Source organism: Argiope bruennichi, chromosome 7 (assembly GCF_947563725.1).
Source record: "Argiope bruennichi chromosome 7, qqArgBrue1.1, whole genome shotgun sequence".
Taxonomy (NCBI): Eukaryota; Metazoa; Arthropoda; class Arachnida; order Araneae; family Araneidae; genus Argiope; species Argiope bruennichi.
The window spans coordinates 123,931,646-123,948,052 of NC_079157.1; the positions used below are offsets into that span (position 1 = coordinate 123,931,646).

The 16,407-nt window shown below is 33.6% G+C and overlaps 1 protein-coding gene across 4 annotated transcripts in view; it reads right to left on the bottom strand.

The window, feature by feature from the left end:
• Nucleotides 1–8,752, bottom strand: part of LOC129976224 (netrin-1-like) — a 152,213-nt gene extending 143,461 nt beyond the window's left edge. For 3 of the 4 annotated variants that reach the window (XM_056089683.1, XM_056089681.1, XM_056089680.1), the window contains exon 1: nucleotides 6,041–7,911. In XM_056089683.1, coding sequence (XP_055945658.1) covers nucleotides 6,041–7,040 — 1,000 coding nt within the window. In that variant the 5' untranslated portion in view covers nucleotides 7,041–7,911. Of the gene's footprint in view, nucleotides 1–6,040; nucleotides 7,912–8,626 lie in introns of those variants that run through there. The other variant, XM_056089682.1, reaches the window with a different exon arrangement.
• Nucleotides 8,753–16,407: the final 7,655 nt, after the last annotated feature.

The window sequence follows — 16,407 nt, forward strand, 5'->3', positions numbered from 1 at the left end:
CCCCCCCGAAAAAATTTTGTATCTTGAGTAAGGCAGAGAACGTTTTGCGTGGCAGCGACGTTTAATAATTACGAAATATTAACCTTTGACATGAATTAAGTTTTTTTGCTGAATGTATCATGCGATTCTAGGCTAGTTTTTCGGTGAATAATCGCTGGCATGTTATTGATAGTAAGCGAAAAGCGAGTTTGTATTTGATACATATCCCTGACCCACGGGGGGGGGTACCTCGAAATGAGGATGAGATGCTTCCGGCATGGTAGATGGATCTCGCCACCCTGGATGGTACACAAAAAAGAGGGGGATCTGGTTTCTCCCATCGATGACGGGACGTACTTCCTTAGGGAAAGGTTGTACCGTGGCCGGCGATGGCCCTTAGGACTCAACCACATTTTCCGCCAGTGTTGTTTTTGCGGCGGTTCGGTCATTCAGTTTTCGTTATCCGTGTGCCTTCGGGCGGTCAGTGATATGATTTGACACAATTCCTTCAACCGACTGAAACCAAAATTTGTCACAAAACTGCAAATACAAAATCACATACCAAATTTTATATATTTTACTCATTAAGTTTTTGAGTTACTGCATTTGCATGCTCCTGAAAGTACAGACCGACAGAAGGTCAATCCTTTGTTGGAGTTCACTAAAAATTTGATAGATACCTACATTTCTATTTGTATACAGAAATTTATTCAAGTGCCTATTTTTGATTTTGAAATTGTTGTGTTAAGCTATATTCGAACAACCAGATAGACTTCTTCAAAATAGATTTAGTTCAGAAATTGATAAATATCCACTCATTTGTTGTAAATACCATATACCAAATTTCATCCTTCTAGCTCAAAGCGTTTTTGAGTTATCTTTGTCAATGGCAGACAGGCATTTTCCGAAAATGTGTTTTTCGTATTCTGGAAGCTATAAAATGTGGAGATCCGTCAAAATATCGAATTCGAATTTTTTGACGATTGCAACAAAGTTTCTCTATACTTCGTATGTTAGAAAGTAAAAATAATAAATGGCAGATTACTTGCATCTTTAGAATGTAAGTTTCCCTTTTCTTCAAACTGACGAACCTAAAATTATGAAACTTTCGATGCAAGCTTAAAATTCTTTATTTGTTCTTAACATTATATCAAAATTAATTTTTATTCCAACGGCTTCGACAATCATCAATTAAATATTTTTTGTTCAATATTATTTTTGAAAGTTACCTCTAAAAACAAAAAAGAATTTCTCATTATTTTAAATTAATTCATTCAAACAAAAATAATTAGAGTGATCTTTCTAGGTCGAAGAGTCTACTCAGTTATCACTCACTGTCATAATACGTATTAAGTAGAACGTGAATGCGGCCCCACGAGTCAAAAAAACGGATGCCGGTTTTTACTGTTACACCAGAGTCTAGTCGCTGTACAGGGCGTAAAGGCGTAATTTCTTCTCCATATCACTACAACTGTTTTTCGGTTATCACCCATTTTGAAATCTTCACTGTGGTACACTTAAAGAGACATTAAGCATACCCCAAGAGCAATTTACGAATGCTGTACGTACTGTGCAGTTATAATCAGGAACAGCAACAGCAGTTGAGGTCCATGACACACTGACAAAACAACGAGCAGAACGCTGCTTTTTCCCTGTCACAACTTGTATTTTGCACACGACACGTAAGAGGGTCGTAGTTGACGCCCGCTTCCAATGGCTTGGCAATGTTGCCAAAGCAACCCTTGCCTTCCTCATTTAATTACGTCAAAAGAAAGCTAGGCCAGGTAGTACGTAAGCCGGATAATCCCGAACTGGATGCTCGGGATTATCCATCTTTCGTACTATCCAGTCTACTTTTCTTTCCGAGTATACTTATCCATCTCTGATAGAGTTCAGTACAAAAACAAAACAAAAGAAAAATGTATTTAATAGAATGAAACAATTGTTTTGAGATCTTTGAGCGTCACATTCAGACAAGACATATCAAAATGTATTAAGATATTTTTTTTAGGGATTCAATAATATGCCATAAATATTATTCTCAATATGCAAAATGCGTTTGAAACTTGAAGCGAACTATTTCTTACTTTTCTCCAGGCCCCCGCACCGGAAAAAAAAAATATTTATTCTGTTGATCGCAATGCAGTATGTTAAGGAAATTAAAGATCAGTTAGCTCATGATCGCACTTTGAAGCTATGAGTGATTTATTTTGAGATGGATCCTATAGTCACAATGCAATATGTTAACAAAAGTGAAAACTAGTTAGTTCATGATCGTACTTTGAAGCTATAGGTGGGTTATTTTGAGATGGATCCTATAGTTCTCAAACCACTTGAAGGATGCGTTAGAAAATATTCCAACTTAACGTGAGGATGCGTGATAATATTTTTTCTTAACGTGAGGATGCGTGATAATATTTTTTCTTAACGTGTGGATGCAAGGCTACAGATTTAACGTACATATGTGGTGATACCTCCAGATACGTGGTGGGGACCAGAATTTCAGGTCAACATAAGTAATCGCAGGTAATTATGCATAAATACCATATTAATTACATTTACCGTAACACACACACGTCATAGATATATATAATATGCGTGTGAGTATAGCTGCTTCACGTTGTTACCTCCTAATTTGTGTGAACGTGAGGCTTGTATGCTGTATGGGTATGCATATGTATTTCGTGAAGCAGAGAATTTGACAGAGGTAGTGTTCTCCAAAAATAGTGTTTGTGAAATAGCTGAGAAGCATTTTAGGTTAGAATGATCCTTAGAGAAAAATGAATGAGTTCTTTGCCTTCTGCATTGTTTGCGGCTTTTTTTTTTTTTTTTTTACAAAGATGTTCCGTCCGAGCATTCTGCCTTAAAATAGAAAGTCGTTTTTATTGACATTCTCTATATTTATGGATCACGATTTTATCCAATCGATATCCAAAACAAATGAATAAAACCAATTTTTTTTCAAGGTGCCCCTTTTGATTTGATAACTTGATTTATGAAGTTTGCAACAGCATTTAATACATTACATTTCTTTAAATAAATGCAGATGATACATGAAGTGACGAGAAAAACAACTGAATAGATAAGCAAAACACAGAGCGAAATCATTCCTGAAACTGATGTTTTAAAATATTTTTTTAACGAAAAAAATAATTAAAATATTAGCAATTTTTAAGAAAGGAAATCCTTTAAGCATCATTCTTTTAAATCAAATGTATGAAAACGAGTTCCTTTGTATTCATTTTAAATTTCGATCGTTTTTATTAAAGATATGTGATAATCTTTTCTTTCTCGTGTAAGATTTTTTATTTTTTATGTCATCAATTTAAATAAATTAGGAAGATAGTAATTGATAGTAACTAAATATTTTGCAAATGCCACGAACTTATTTTCGGCTCTTTCTGGTTGACGGAGGTATGCAGAAAGATATACTAAAAGGAATATCATATGAAAGTTGGTAAATATTTTTTAAAACTTTTTAACCCTTTAAAGGGCCATTTTTTCTAGTCATATTATGTTAAAATATTTTTAGGCTTGAAATTAGAATAAGAAAAGGGATTCATTTAGCTTATTAGATAAATTTAATTGGATTCATTAATTAATTTGGCTAATTAATAATGAAGTAACAAATCCAGGCACATCATTTTGTATGACATAAAGAACTGAAGCATCTAAGTTTCTGTCTTTCTAAAAAAATGTGTCAGAACTTATGCCAACCTACATAATTTCATACAAAGATTGATAAATTGGGTGGGAAGCATACTTCCCACGGCCCTAGAAAGGATTAATCAACACAAGCAAGTGAAATGTGTAGCTGTTTTGAGTTACGAGTTTTAAAAGGTTCTAACTAAATTGTTTTATTCTAAATAATCTCGAATGGAATTGGTAAAAATGAGAAACATTTTGGTAACTATCACAAAAATGAATTTATTTTAAAATTTTTGTTGTGCGGAGTAAGCATTGACAAGTAAATGAATGAACTCGGATGTACAAATAAATGCATATAATACTTAAAAATGTATAATATTTTTATTCATTTTGATGTATTACCTTTTATAGTACGAGCGTTTAAAGGTCGTTTTCTTTCAGTTTAGTTATGCATAAGATTGTGAATATTGCATTAAAATCTTATTATATTTGTTCAAAATCTTATATTTTTTGACTTGCAAACTAAAAGTTAATCAATCATAGAATCTCTATTCTCTGTATAAAAAAAGTTAAGATACGTGACTACAAAAAAAAAAAAAAAAAAAAAAAAAAGATGCTAATTTAATTTCTTTTTTAACTATGGTAACGCTAGTTGTAATTTCAACACCAAAATCTGTGATTTCCTCATTTGGCAAGACTTTATACGCGTAACCTGCTGTAGTATTCGTTTTGATATAAAACAATTTTTTAAAAGGGAAAAAAATGAGATACGATGTGGAATTCACAAAATATCTTCAAAACATACGAAAAAAAAATACTGAGCGGATAAAATTTTGAATAAAAGGATTCAAAGACAATTAATTAAAAGTCAATCAATTCAAAGACAATCATTTTGAAACAAAACAGTGAGGATTCATAGCAACGACAAAATACACAGTCAGCGAAGGGCGAATCGCGTTCGTAAATTGGTAAAATATCAAGGAACGTATATGACTAAGGACTTTTTACTATACTTATATATATATTTTTAAATTTTAAATTTCCAATAATGTTTGTGAGTATGGAAATGTTTAACTATAAATGACACTGAAATTCACACCTACGTTTCTGCTTTAATGAACACAGCGTATTGTCTTAAAATGTGTATAAGAATTGCGAAAAGTAGAAATTAGAAATTGGATATGCTCAGCGGATTCAGATAGTTTAACGCAAAAAAATAATATTAATTCCATAAGCATCTCCGGTATTCTATAGACTCTTAACAGAATCAAAACGCCAAAGTATCCACCAAACAGAATGTGTTCATTTAATGGCAGCGGAAGCTTGTTGTAAAGTTAAATACCCATTGTGTTTGAGATCGGAATTTTTATGCTGAAAAATGGCAAAATAAAATTATGAAAAGGAGTTTGCATAATACTTCATTTAATTGATAGGACTTTAATTGTCTGATTTCAAGACTGAAAGCTAAAACAATTATTTATATTTAAACTTACAAAGCAAACCAGGATTTCGAAATTTCGGGCATTAAAAATTTCTGAATCCATAATTCTGAAACAGATATTTAAATAATCGATCAGTTGTTACATCGCTTCATTATTTTTAGATCCCACGCCATATATTTTTTTCAGACACTTTTAACGTGTTATCTTGTACTTGAGCATAATAATTACATAAACTTATAATATTTTTATTAAAATGATCCTTTCAATTTTATTTGACTGATTGGTTTAGTGAAAAAATTACAGTAACTATGCAATGTTTTGTAGAAATTTATTTTATTACTTCCATTTTTTAAAATTATTTCGTTATCTTCTAATCTACATCTGCACGTTAAAGGAATTTTTATTTAATAATATAAATAGCTTTATCTGTTCTTTAGACGATGTAATTATTAAATATCATGTGTAATGTATTTCAATGAACACAGAATTAATGGATATCTAACCTTTTTTTACAGTGGTCTTTCTAATACCTGAATCTATGAGTGCTTGCTATTATGATCAATAATTTATCTACAATTTACCAGATATCACTTTAGCAATTTTTATAAAAATGAACATAAATCCCATCGTACGCTGGAATTTTATTGGTACTAGCTCACAATCCACGAGGGTCTATAATGACATGCCAAAGTGTTAAATGACCATTATCATTTTTTAAATATTTTTGATTAAAATAACCGTAATAATTTTAGAATTCCTATCTATCTTTCAATTTATGATCATCATAACTTAAACAGTTCACTGGGGAATAAACTTTTGTTCAACTCGTTTCACAACAGGGACAATGCCGAAAAATGCCATCATGCCCATTGCAGTAGTAGTTCGTGTATAACGAAATATTTAGTCATATACAGTTAACAATACAGTTAAACAATTTATTTACAAAAAGAGAGAATTAAAATGGAACTTACCGACGCATTCGTGAGCTTCATGTGCGGTGGCTCTTCCCCAGGGTCTATCGAAGTGGAACGGCTTGCACCTTTCGCAGTCCCTTCCTGCCGTGTTGTGCTTACAGTCGCAAACCAGCAAGCCATCCCTATCGTGGATGCAACGGGATGCATGTCCGTTACACTTGCAGCGGCCTCCCACAGCGAAATCGGACACTGCATAGAAATACGTCTGACCAAGAGTCTCGTTCTCATTGCCCGTCCACCCAACTAATCGGTTGAACACTACCTTGATGTCAGTGGCCGTCACCCAGTCCTGGAGAACGGGGCTGTTGTCGAAATCGTAAGCAGAAGGCCTGCCTTCCAGAGTGCTGAAGGCAATCCTGGCTCCTGTTATGGGTTCCACATTGGACTGAGCATCGGTGCAGAGAGCTTCTTGCTCATTCGCCTTGGTGATTACTGCTCGGTTTTGTCTTCCATACATCTTCCTGCATTGGCTCGAGTAAAACTGGAAGGGATGCCACGTCTTTCCATAGTCCATGCTCTTGTAGAGAGCCAGAGAATCAGGCTTCTGGTTGCAGAACTGCAGACTAATGTAAGTCAATTCGTACTTCTTCCCAAGAGACAAGGTGAGGGACACATTGTGCAAGGATTGAGAAAAGGGCTCAGACATCCAACAAGTGACATTGTTAGGATTGTTGAGATCCGTCAGATAAGGGGTAGGATGGGCCCTTTTTGGATTGCTGGCATCGCATATCTGGCAGTTACGGATAACTTCACCTTTATCGTCTGTCGATGTGGTACAGTATCGGGTAGGAGGGCTGCCACATTCGCTGGAGGCCTTCACTTCCTTACCGAAGGCAGCGTTGACAAAGTCAGGAATACAACGGCGGGGTTCAGACATTTCCTCATAGCAGGGATCAGGAGGTGGATTTGATTGGGCAGAGAACATTCCATGATAGCTGAGAAGGTGGGCTGAGGGGAAGCCGGACATGAATATTATCGCAAGCAAGAGGTTCAACATGATTAAATCAGTTTCAATTGCTTGAACCTCTATCCATTAAAAATCGACTGAAGTTTGACACCGGCAAAAATAATGCTTTTGCAAAAAAATGATTTTTATTCTTTCAAATAGTAAATGCTGATTCAGTTAAATATCGGTCAAATATTGATGAAATTCAATGTTAAGATATAAAAGTCATGTAATAGGAAATGTTTCAAATCACCACATCGATTTCAAAGTTTTGATCGTTTTAAAAAGTCAAAATAGGTTTATTTTCGAAGAGATTTTTTTAATAAATATCTTGTTTGGTCTTTTCTGCGTAGTACAATTACATTTTCAGCCAATAAAGTGAAAAGTGACTTTTAACTAAAACGAGTAAAAACTATCAATCATTTTAAGTGGGCTAATTTAATAATTTAAAGATTTATTTAAACTATGGAGAAATGTTTGGTGAACGAATTTTTTTTCCAAAAATTTTAAAGTTTAATGATGCATCAGTTATTTCAATTCAGGATTCAACTTTTTCAAAGTTCAGTTTTCTTATAAATGATGGGTAATTTTGGAGAAAAACAAAATTGACCGAGCGAAGAGAAAGTTTCTGACCTTTGCCGTTCTCCGAATTTCGTCAAAAAAAGTTTCGAAGTTTATCGAACAGGTCCGATAAATCGTGGGAAGCGGTATTTCAAACGATGCGTCCAGGATCTACGTTCGACAACTGCTGGCCTGCACTGTCGCGAGGACCCCTTTATGAAGTAGGGGTGGGGGTGTATCTCCCTGCTCGCACCGTCGCGATGAGGAGCGACCGGTGCGCCATCCCCCTTCCCCCCGATCGATCTACGACGCACGTGCGTCTGTGTTTTTATCTTACGAAATTTGCAAATTCAGACGATAATTCCACAGAACTCAAAACTTGCCCCCCCCCTCCAAAAAAACCCCCCCGCTTGAATAGTGGGAAAATTTTTATCTAAAGTATAATTTGGCCAGAGCTAAATTTATTTAATAACAGTTTGAGAGCAGTTGTGTTTCAATGAAAAAAAAATGATGTAAAATTCGAAAGCTTTCTCAGTAATTATGATGTGAATTGAGAGAGTAAGTTTGAATCACTCTATAAATTTCAGATGTTCTTCTAAAAGAACAAGAGGCAAATTACTGGCGGGAAAAACGGAATTGGGAAGTTTATTCGCAAGATTATAGAGTATGGAATTTCTGAAACTGCTAAATTATTAGTTATTTACAAAAAAACGATAAAATTAAATTTTACTTACGATGATTCCTATTTAATGAGGACAGGGGCACTGAGATCTGTTTTTGTTTCTTTATTTATAAGAATTTCTGTTGTTCTACAAAGAAAAAGTTACTGCACAATCCACGCTATTCTCGAAGAAAATAATTGGTAATTTGCCTCAAAACTCATTTTCGAACAATTCCAATAATTTAGAGGATTCTTTACTAAAAATAGGACATTATATCGAACACAGCACAAAATCGTTCGCAGGTTGATAAATTATAAACAAAATCATTCTAAAAATGAATCGAATTTGAAAATATCACTTATAAAGGCCATATTAAAATACCGAACGTGAAAAAAAGAACAACAATATTCGAACCTTCAACGTTCAGAAGAGAGCTTGGAAGAGGATGGAGAGAATTGTCATATCATCACGGAAGACTGCGTGGTATCCATTTCACTACAAAAAAGACGACGCTTCACACGCGTGCGCAACTTAATCGTTCAAAACGGCCACAAGTTTTAAAGTAAGTAGTTTTAAGTATTGCTGTCACACCTTCGCTACACCCCCTTCCATCTTTCCTGCCAGTTCCCGTCCTCGACGCGCGATTGGCTGACTCCCCTCCTCCATTCATCATTAGCGTGAAAGAATTGGGAGGCAAAGTGGCGTAGTGTCAATAGAGGAAAAACGAAGAGTGAAACTCCGCGCTTTTCGGTTTCCCCCGTGAAGTATGACAGACGATTCTCGATTTTATTTTTTTTTGTTTTGGCATCGGATTGATTTTTTGTGACAAAATCGTTTGCATTTTGTTGTGACTATGAGAAAGCTTTTTCCTTTCCCCTTCTTTTAAAGAGAAGTAGACCGTTAAGTTGGATGAAATTCAACTGGTGAAAAAAAAATGAAGCTTTTTTTTTTTTCATTTGTGTTTTTTAATGGATGTTTGTAAATGAAAAAAACATTAAACTGAAGAATCAACTTAAATAGTTGAATTGTTAACTGTTTTTTTTAAACCAATAACTGGTTACTTTAAAACAAATCAATAGCGGAACTGATATTACCCCTTCCCCCGTTGTCACTAATGGTAAAAAGTTTCTTTTATTTAGGTGTTTGCTCATTCCTTAAAATTCCGTTGATTGATATTAAAGGAAAGCTTAAAGAAATAATTTAGTATATTTATCTATATTTTTACTTTATAAGAATAATTTTTAAATTCTCTTTCTGATATTAAGTTTTGTGTTTGCACATGCACTATTCTCGGATTGAAGCACTTTGCGATTCTAATCAGTACACCCTCTTCTGAACTGAAATGAAATGAATACAGTACACTCTCGAATACCAGCCTAATGTGGCCGAATAACAAAGTTTATGAACTTATTTCTTTGCCCGCCAATACTAGAAGACAAAGTTTTTATACCAAAATTTGCTGTTATAACACGTATTTTCTCATTTCTTATAGAGAACTAAGCCTCAATTTATCTCAAGCCAAATAGAATGTGAACACGATCGCTGCTCGGGGAATCATAGAAGTAGTCGAAGGTAACATGTCGAAAAATAGAAGACGCAGTACTATTAGTTTGTGTATGTTTATATATTGCACTGCATGCTGTAAGAATTTATTAGAGAAAAAGTAAGTTAAAGGACACAAACTGTTCACATTTTAATACAAATTCTGTGATGCCTAAATAAAATGCAGGAAACATTAACAAAACATTAACGTAAATCATAGGCCTAATTTTTAAGAAAATGGGCTCAGGCTGATTTTATTTTTCACTGATAAATGATCACACAGATCAGAAAAAGTATCCCCTTAGATAAGAGTCAAAACTTACAGTTTTTAGTTAGTTGTTTGGCAATGTTGACAATTCAACGCCTTGCCTTCTTCATTTAATCATGATAAAAGAAAACTACGCCAGATAGTACGGAAGCTGGATAGTCATGAACCAAATACTCGGAAATATACTCTAATTTAATTTCACATTTTGAAATTATTTTAACTTAAACAAGTAATATATAAAAAACCAAATTTTAAGTCAATTCCTACTTTGGTCAACAATTTTTTTTTTATTTTAGTTACTTTTTATTAAATAATTACAATTGATATAAATATGTATATACATATGACAGAATTACAATATAAAGGGGCAAAATTGAGTTTGGAGACTATTTGACGACATGGCAACGCATTTGGCGACGAAATAGAAATTACTGTACAAATTTAATTAATTAATTAATATTTGAAAAAAAAACTATATTAATATCAAGTGTCATCCACCACAAGTTAAAAAAAATATATTTGAACTTGAGTGGATGAATAAAAAGTATTTTATTATTTTTTTAACGATTGAAAATTTGAACAAGATATATATAGAGAGAGTGTGAGCTAATAGTAGGAATTGAAAAAACAGTAACAAAATATTAATGATTGACTTTAGATTATTTTGTTATTATAATAATTTTGTGAAAATATGTTTTTAATGACTTGCGGCTTTATAATGTCTGTGTCTGCGCACAATAATTTTTTATGTGGATTCTTGGTATTTATAAATGCTATACTAATTAAGTGAACATAATGAAACAAATAGGAACCTAGCCATTTCTACTTGATAAAGTTTTAACATAATTTTAATATTTTATGATTCACAGAATTAATAATTTCTATAAATTTATTTATTTGTCCACAATACCAATAATATCCTTTTACGAATATGCCTGCAGCACCCTGTAGCTCCAGTGGTCTTAGGCAACTGCCTAGTCAGATATCGGTCCTGATTGTTTTTCTGAACGCATTCAGACTTGCTGGCTTCAAAAATTGAGAAAAATCTTTTGGAAATGAATTATTTTTCTTCAATATTGCTGTTGTGTTTTCCTAATATGAATAATCTGTATTCAGTTAAATTAAAATGAGACAACCTTTTTGTTTTTTGCAACGTTTCCTCTCAGACAGCTGAAATAACGATATATTCTCCGTAAACCATTCTTCTCGTGGTTTTTAATTATATGATCTGGATATACGTACAGGAAGAATTATATTACGGGGCGAGAAATTTCCTTTGTTATTTTTTCCATGCATTAGGGTTATCAGGAGTTTCATGTTTTACTGTGAGACAATTTATCTCTAAAGGAATCCTTTACTTATATAAATATGCAATATATGTAATAAATGCAAGGTTTGATATTATACACTGGTGTGCAAAACTTAAGCAACAATGTACATTTTAAGCAGGTAGCCATGAAATTACAGAAAAGGGATTATTGCGATCAGTATAATGAACACACAATTCAGTAGAAAGGTGATGGCATTAAAGACATTCGCTGCAAGTGCAAGTGAGTTTTTTTTTGTGAAATATGGCTAGAAGAAATCACCTGGACGACTTCACTCGTGGAAGAATGATCGGAAAGCTGGAGGAGGGGCGCAGTTTGACCAGTGTAGCTGAAGAGTTCGGAAAATCAGCAAAAGTGTCGTTTCGACGCTTGAAAAACCTTCCAAATAATAGGTATTGTTAGAAAGGTTGGTCGTGGCCGTCCTAGGAAAACAACTGCAGTGGATGATCGACATATCGCCCCTGCAGGTGAAAAGAGATAGATACCAGTCAGCAAGCGCTACTGCTCAGTAACTGTGTACAGCAACAGGGCGACAAGTGTCGCAGTTTACTGCTACCAGAAGTCTTTACAAAGGTGGCCTATACGCCCACTGTCGTACCACCGTGCATCCCTTCGAAAGTTGGCATTCGGTGGCACCGTTTAGAATGGTGTAAGGAGCACAAAAACTGAACATCTCATCAGTGGAGTCGTGTCCTCTTTACGGATGAAAGTCGATTCCGTGCCACAAGTGATTCTCAACGCCAGTTGATTTAAAAAAAGGTCGGGACATAATTTCATCCCCTTAACATCATGGAAAGAAACCGCTAGGGTGGTCCTGGAGTTGTCGTCGGGGAGGCATTATGCTAAACGGGCAGACTGAGCTCCATGTTTTCGACAGAGGTTATGTAACAGGAGATCGGTATTCTAAAGAGGTGATACTTCCCCATGTGCATCTGTTCCGAGGTGCTATTGGACCAGATTTTGTTTTTATGAATGACAATGCACGGCCACACTGACTGCTGATGTCCAGCAGCTACTGGAAAGTGAAGATATCTCTTGAATGGATTGCTTAAGTTTTTCACATCAGTCTATTTATGAATGAATGAAGTAAGACTAGTAAAGGAAAAATTATTTCAAGATAGTTATAGAATTATGGGAATTTCGGGACAGGTTCAGCATAAGACTGGAAAAACTGGAATCAAGAACATTGTACAAAATATATTGGAAGTTGTTTTGCATAATAGTGCTTGAGAGTACAATATTTACATATTGAAATTTTGAGCAGTGTTATATTTTTTTAAATGTCATATATCAGCTGTATATATATTACTTTTTCTTCTTATTGTTATTAGTATTTTAAATTATCTTTTAATTATAGATTATCTTATTCTTTACTTTTATAGTAGATTCATTTTATATTTACTTATATTTTCTTTTATTTATCTTACGCTTTTGTTGATATTATTTTATATCATATATTATATCTGTTATTTTGAATTTTCTTTATTATATCATTCTTTTACTATTAAAACTCTGTTCTTACTTTTGAGTTTCATGCGCTTTATGTTTTCAAAATTCTGTTATGGATTTTATAATTTCTAAATTCTCACTAATTATGTATAAATTTTTTATTTCAACGATTATTGTTAGAAGTTATCAATTGTCAAGTATGAAAACCTTTGTCCGATTTGTTCTGTTTATTCGGACTTTCGCCCGACTGTTTCCGGAAATCCGCTTTGGATTCTTTATCTTGGATATATGCAATTCTTCGAATGGCATTTATTTGCAAAAAAGTTAATCAACGTTTAAATCTAGTGGCGATTTTGGATATTCATTATTTTCTTTCAATTTACAATAACCATTGAAAGGCCATGGTAAAGAAATCAAAAACGGTTTAAATCGTAATAGAAATTTCTATATTTAGACTATATACATGAAAAAAGTAACAAAAATTAGCCAAGAAATTGTAGAAAATGATGATTTGCGTTCTATATTCAGTATGATCTCCATTGTTGTTGTACCTTTTGATACTTTAGAAGACTTAGGTAGAAAATTCCCCGCGTGCTTGGTGGCTGACGCGCGTATAAATCTGTCGTGGTCACAAAGTCCTCCATTTCAAGAGTAATACCAGTGGGGGTACTGGTTCAGGGGTGATCGTTCTCTGATTCAGGTCTAAATTACGATCTGTGAATGAAGTCCGCCCCGTAAAAAGGGTTGTGACCTGTGTGTAGCTAAAGTCGTTCTCTTGGCCCTAGATGGCGCTACTATAGAAACAAGAGGAGCTCTCCCACAGGTTTAAATCGGCTGTCTTCGAACAGCGGGCTTGTACATGGCAAGTGCCATAAGAAACATATATATATATATTGCCGTATTGAAAAGAGGGAGTCGATTCTCCATGGCCGAATGGTCATAGCACTGGTCTCTTAGTCAAGCCATCATAAGTTCGAATCCCGCTAGAAACAATGCGATTCACAGTCTGTGTTAATATTTAATTCCTTGATTTTACGTTTTCCTTTATTTCATGTTCCAGAAGATTCTGGACATTTCTTTAATTTACCAGACAAGTATTCTGGACTTTTCTTACTGTCTCCAGAAAAGTATTCTGGAACTTACCCTGCTAGCATAAAAGCAGAAGATCTGTCAGTCACTGGGTTCTCAGTTCAGAATTGAGTTAATAAATTGGTTTAGCTCTACTTCTTGTGTGTGTCATTGAGTTCCACACAAAAGAACCTACGTGACAATATATAATAGTATAGTATATTTTCATTGAAAAGAATGCTCAATGTTAAGAAAAAAGAAAGTTGTCTTTTAAATTGCCAGAGGACAACAACAGGGCTTTTTAAAAAAGTTATTGTCGTTGATTTTTTTATATATGAATATGCATCGAAATGTAATTATATTTAGTAGTTTAAAATATTTTAAATACATTTTTAAATTTAATACTAACTAAAAATTTTATCACCCCTTATTTTTTTGTATTTATTATTTTTTACATTTTTAAAATTAAACTTTATTACTTTTAATTTTTATTTTCGTTTAAAATTTGAAAAAACTATATAATTTGACTTAAAAATTAATTTTCAAAAAATATTTTTATGAATATTAGAATGTATTAGATATTTCGAATTCCATGTTTTTTTTTCTTTCTAAATTTATTCTATGGAGGTTGAAATCTTAAATGATTATACATGTAATCTTCATTGTAAATTTACAAAATTCCTGCAAAAAATAATAAATAAGATTCATGGGATATTCTAAAGAAATGCAAATTTTGTAACAAGCCTCGTCTTGGGAAAAAGTAATTTAAAATACATTATTCTTCTAGATCTAAATATAAATAAATGCTTTGAAGATAAGTATTTAAAAATGTTTTTCACGATAATTTGAAGTCCACACTTCCCTTTAAAGCAAGAATAATGTTTAAAATGAATAAATGTGACTACAAAGAATTAATATAACTTGCAAAACTTCATCGCAAATGAATTTCAAACCAAATTCAATAAGGCTCTCTTTGCTTTTTATACCTATAGATTGATTGGAAATAAGAGGATTCTTATTTGAATTCGGCACTAAAAAATCCGTTAAAACAGATTTAAAAAGTATTAAATGTTTAGGTGTTAATAATCAACTTGTGTATAAAATAAATATATGAATAAAAATCATATGTTGCCCGTGATGCAAGCCGGAACGGGTCTGATGCATATGCAAGCAGACGATATTTGGGGAACTACTCAGTAATGATTTCGAACATCTTCCGACGAGAGTGTCTTTTCTCTCTAGGGTGTTGGGGAGCAGATGAAAAGAGAGGGAGGGTTGACACGTATGGCAGTGGTGTGTGAAATTGGTGAAAGAACAAGTAGTACGGAGAGCGAGGGGTGTGGAGACATATTACCTTGTGGGTGGCTTCAGAGCAACCTCGTTTGAGGATGTTTGCAGCTAAATTTAACTTGCATGGTTTCTAGGAGAGCGTTTCGGCATTGTAAAAGTACCTGGTATGAAATACTCTCCCACCCCCTGCTTTTATGAGTTCATTTATTTTTTCAAGTCTTGTGTGCCAAGAGTAAATAAGTTAAGTGATGTGAAAACGGATTTTTCATCAATTTAGATACGTGATTGTTTCTGATGTTACATCTAAGTTACAATTAAATGAAATAAGAAAACAAAACGACGAACTTTTTTTTTTGTATTTCTCAGGCGATAGATTTAAATTCTCGATATTTTTATATTTCAAAAGAAATAGACCACGGTAACCACGTGGTAAACTTAGACAGGAGGGTTTTGACTTAGAAGCAGAAGGGTTTCAGGTCCGAGACCCGATTCCAACGAAGAACCGTCGTGTAAGCAGGTCTGGTGCACTTTCAATCCATTGGGACTAAACTCCTCCCGCTAGTGTGGTGTGGAAGTTTGGAGAAGGGGTGCCAGCTGAGGTACCATCCTCGTTATTTGACCGCGGTTGAAAATTACGAGTTCCTTCCCAAAATAGTGTTACACTAGTATTGCTTTAAAACGGGACGTTAATATAACTAAACTAATTTGACAATTTTCGTTAAAACTACAAATTTCAAAAACAATTCAAGTACCAAAACGAAGACATAAGCTAAAATATCCAGGAAATGTTTGTGGTTTTGCTTTTAAATAGCTTTTTAAAAATTAAATTTGTTAATTATTATAAAGACAAAGGAGATATTTATTCTACTGTAGAAAAAAGATCATTCTGAATTTCTGGGACCTTTTTATATTATTAAATAAATAATTCAAGAAGAACAATATAGCTATTCATCTTTACAACTTTTGTAAGAGTTCAATCGAAACAAAGATTTCATAAGAGCTTTCGATTTCATTTTTCATAAGCATTTTTTTTTATTGAATATATTATATTATTCTGTATTTTGAGCTCTCCAAAATGCATACTGGATTCTCGTCTTCATGCATCAAATCTAAACACGAAAGTATGTGAAAAAGGTGCGGGATGTGAGATGACAAAAAGTCAATGACGTAAATAAAGGTAGATTGCAGTAAGCACACGATATGATTTTTCATCTCCTCTTCGTATTTGTCTTTAAAAACATGACATAAAC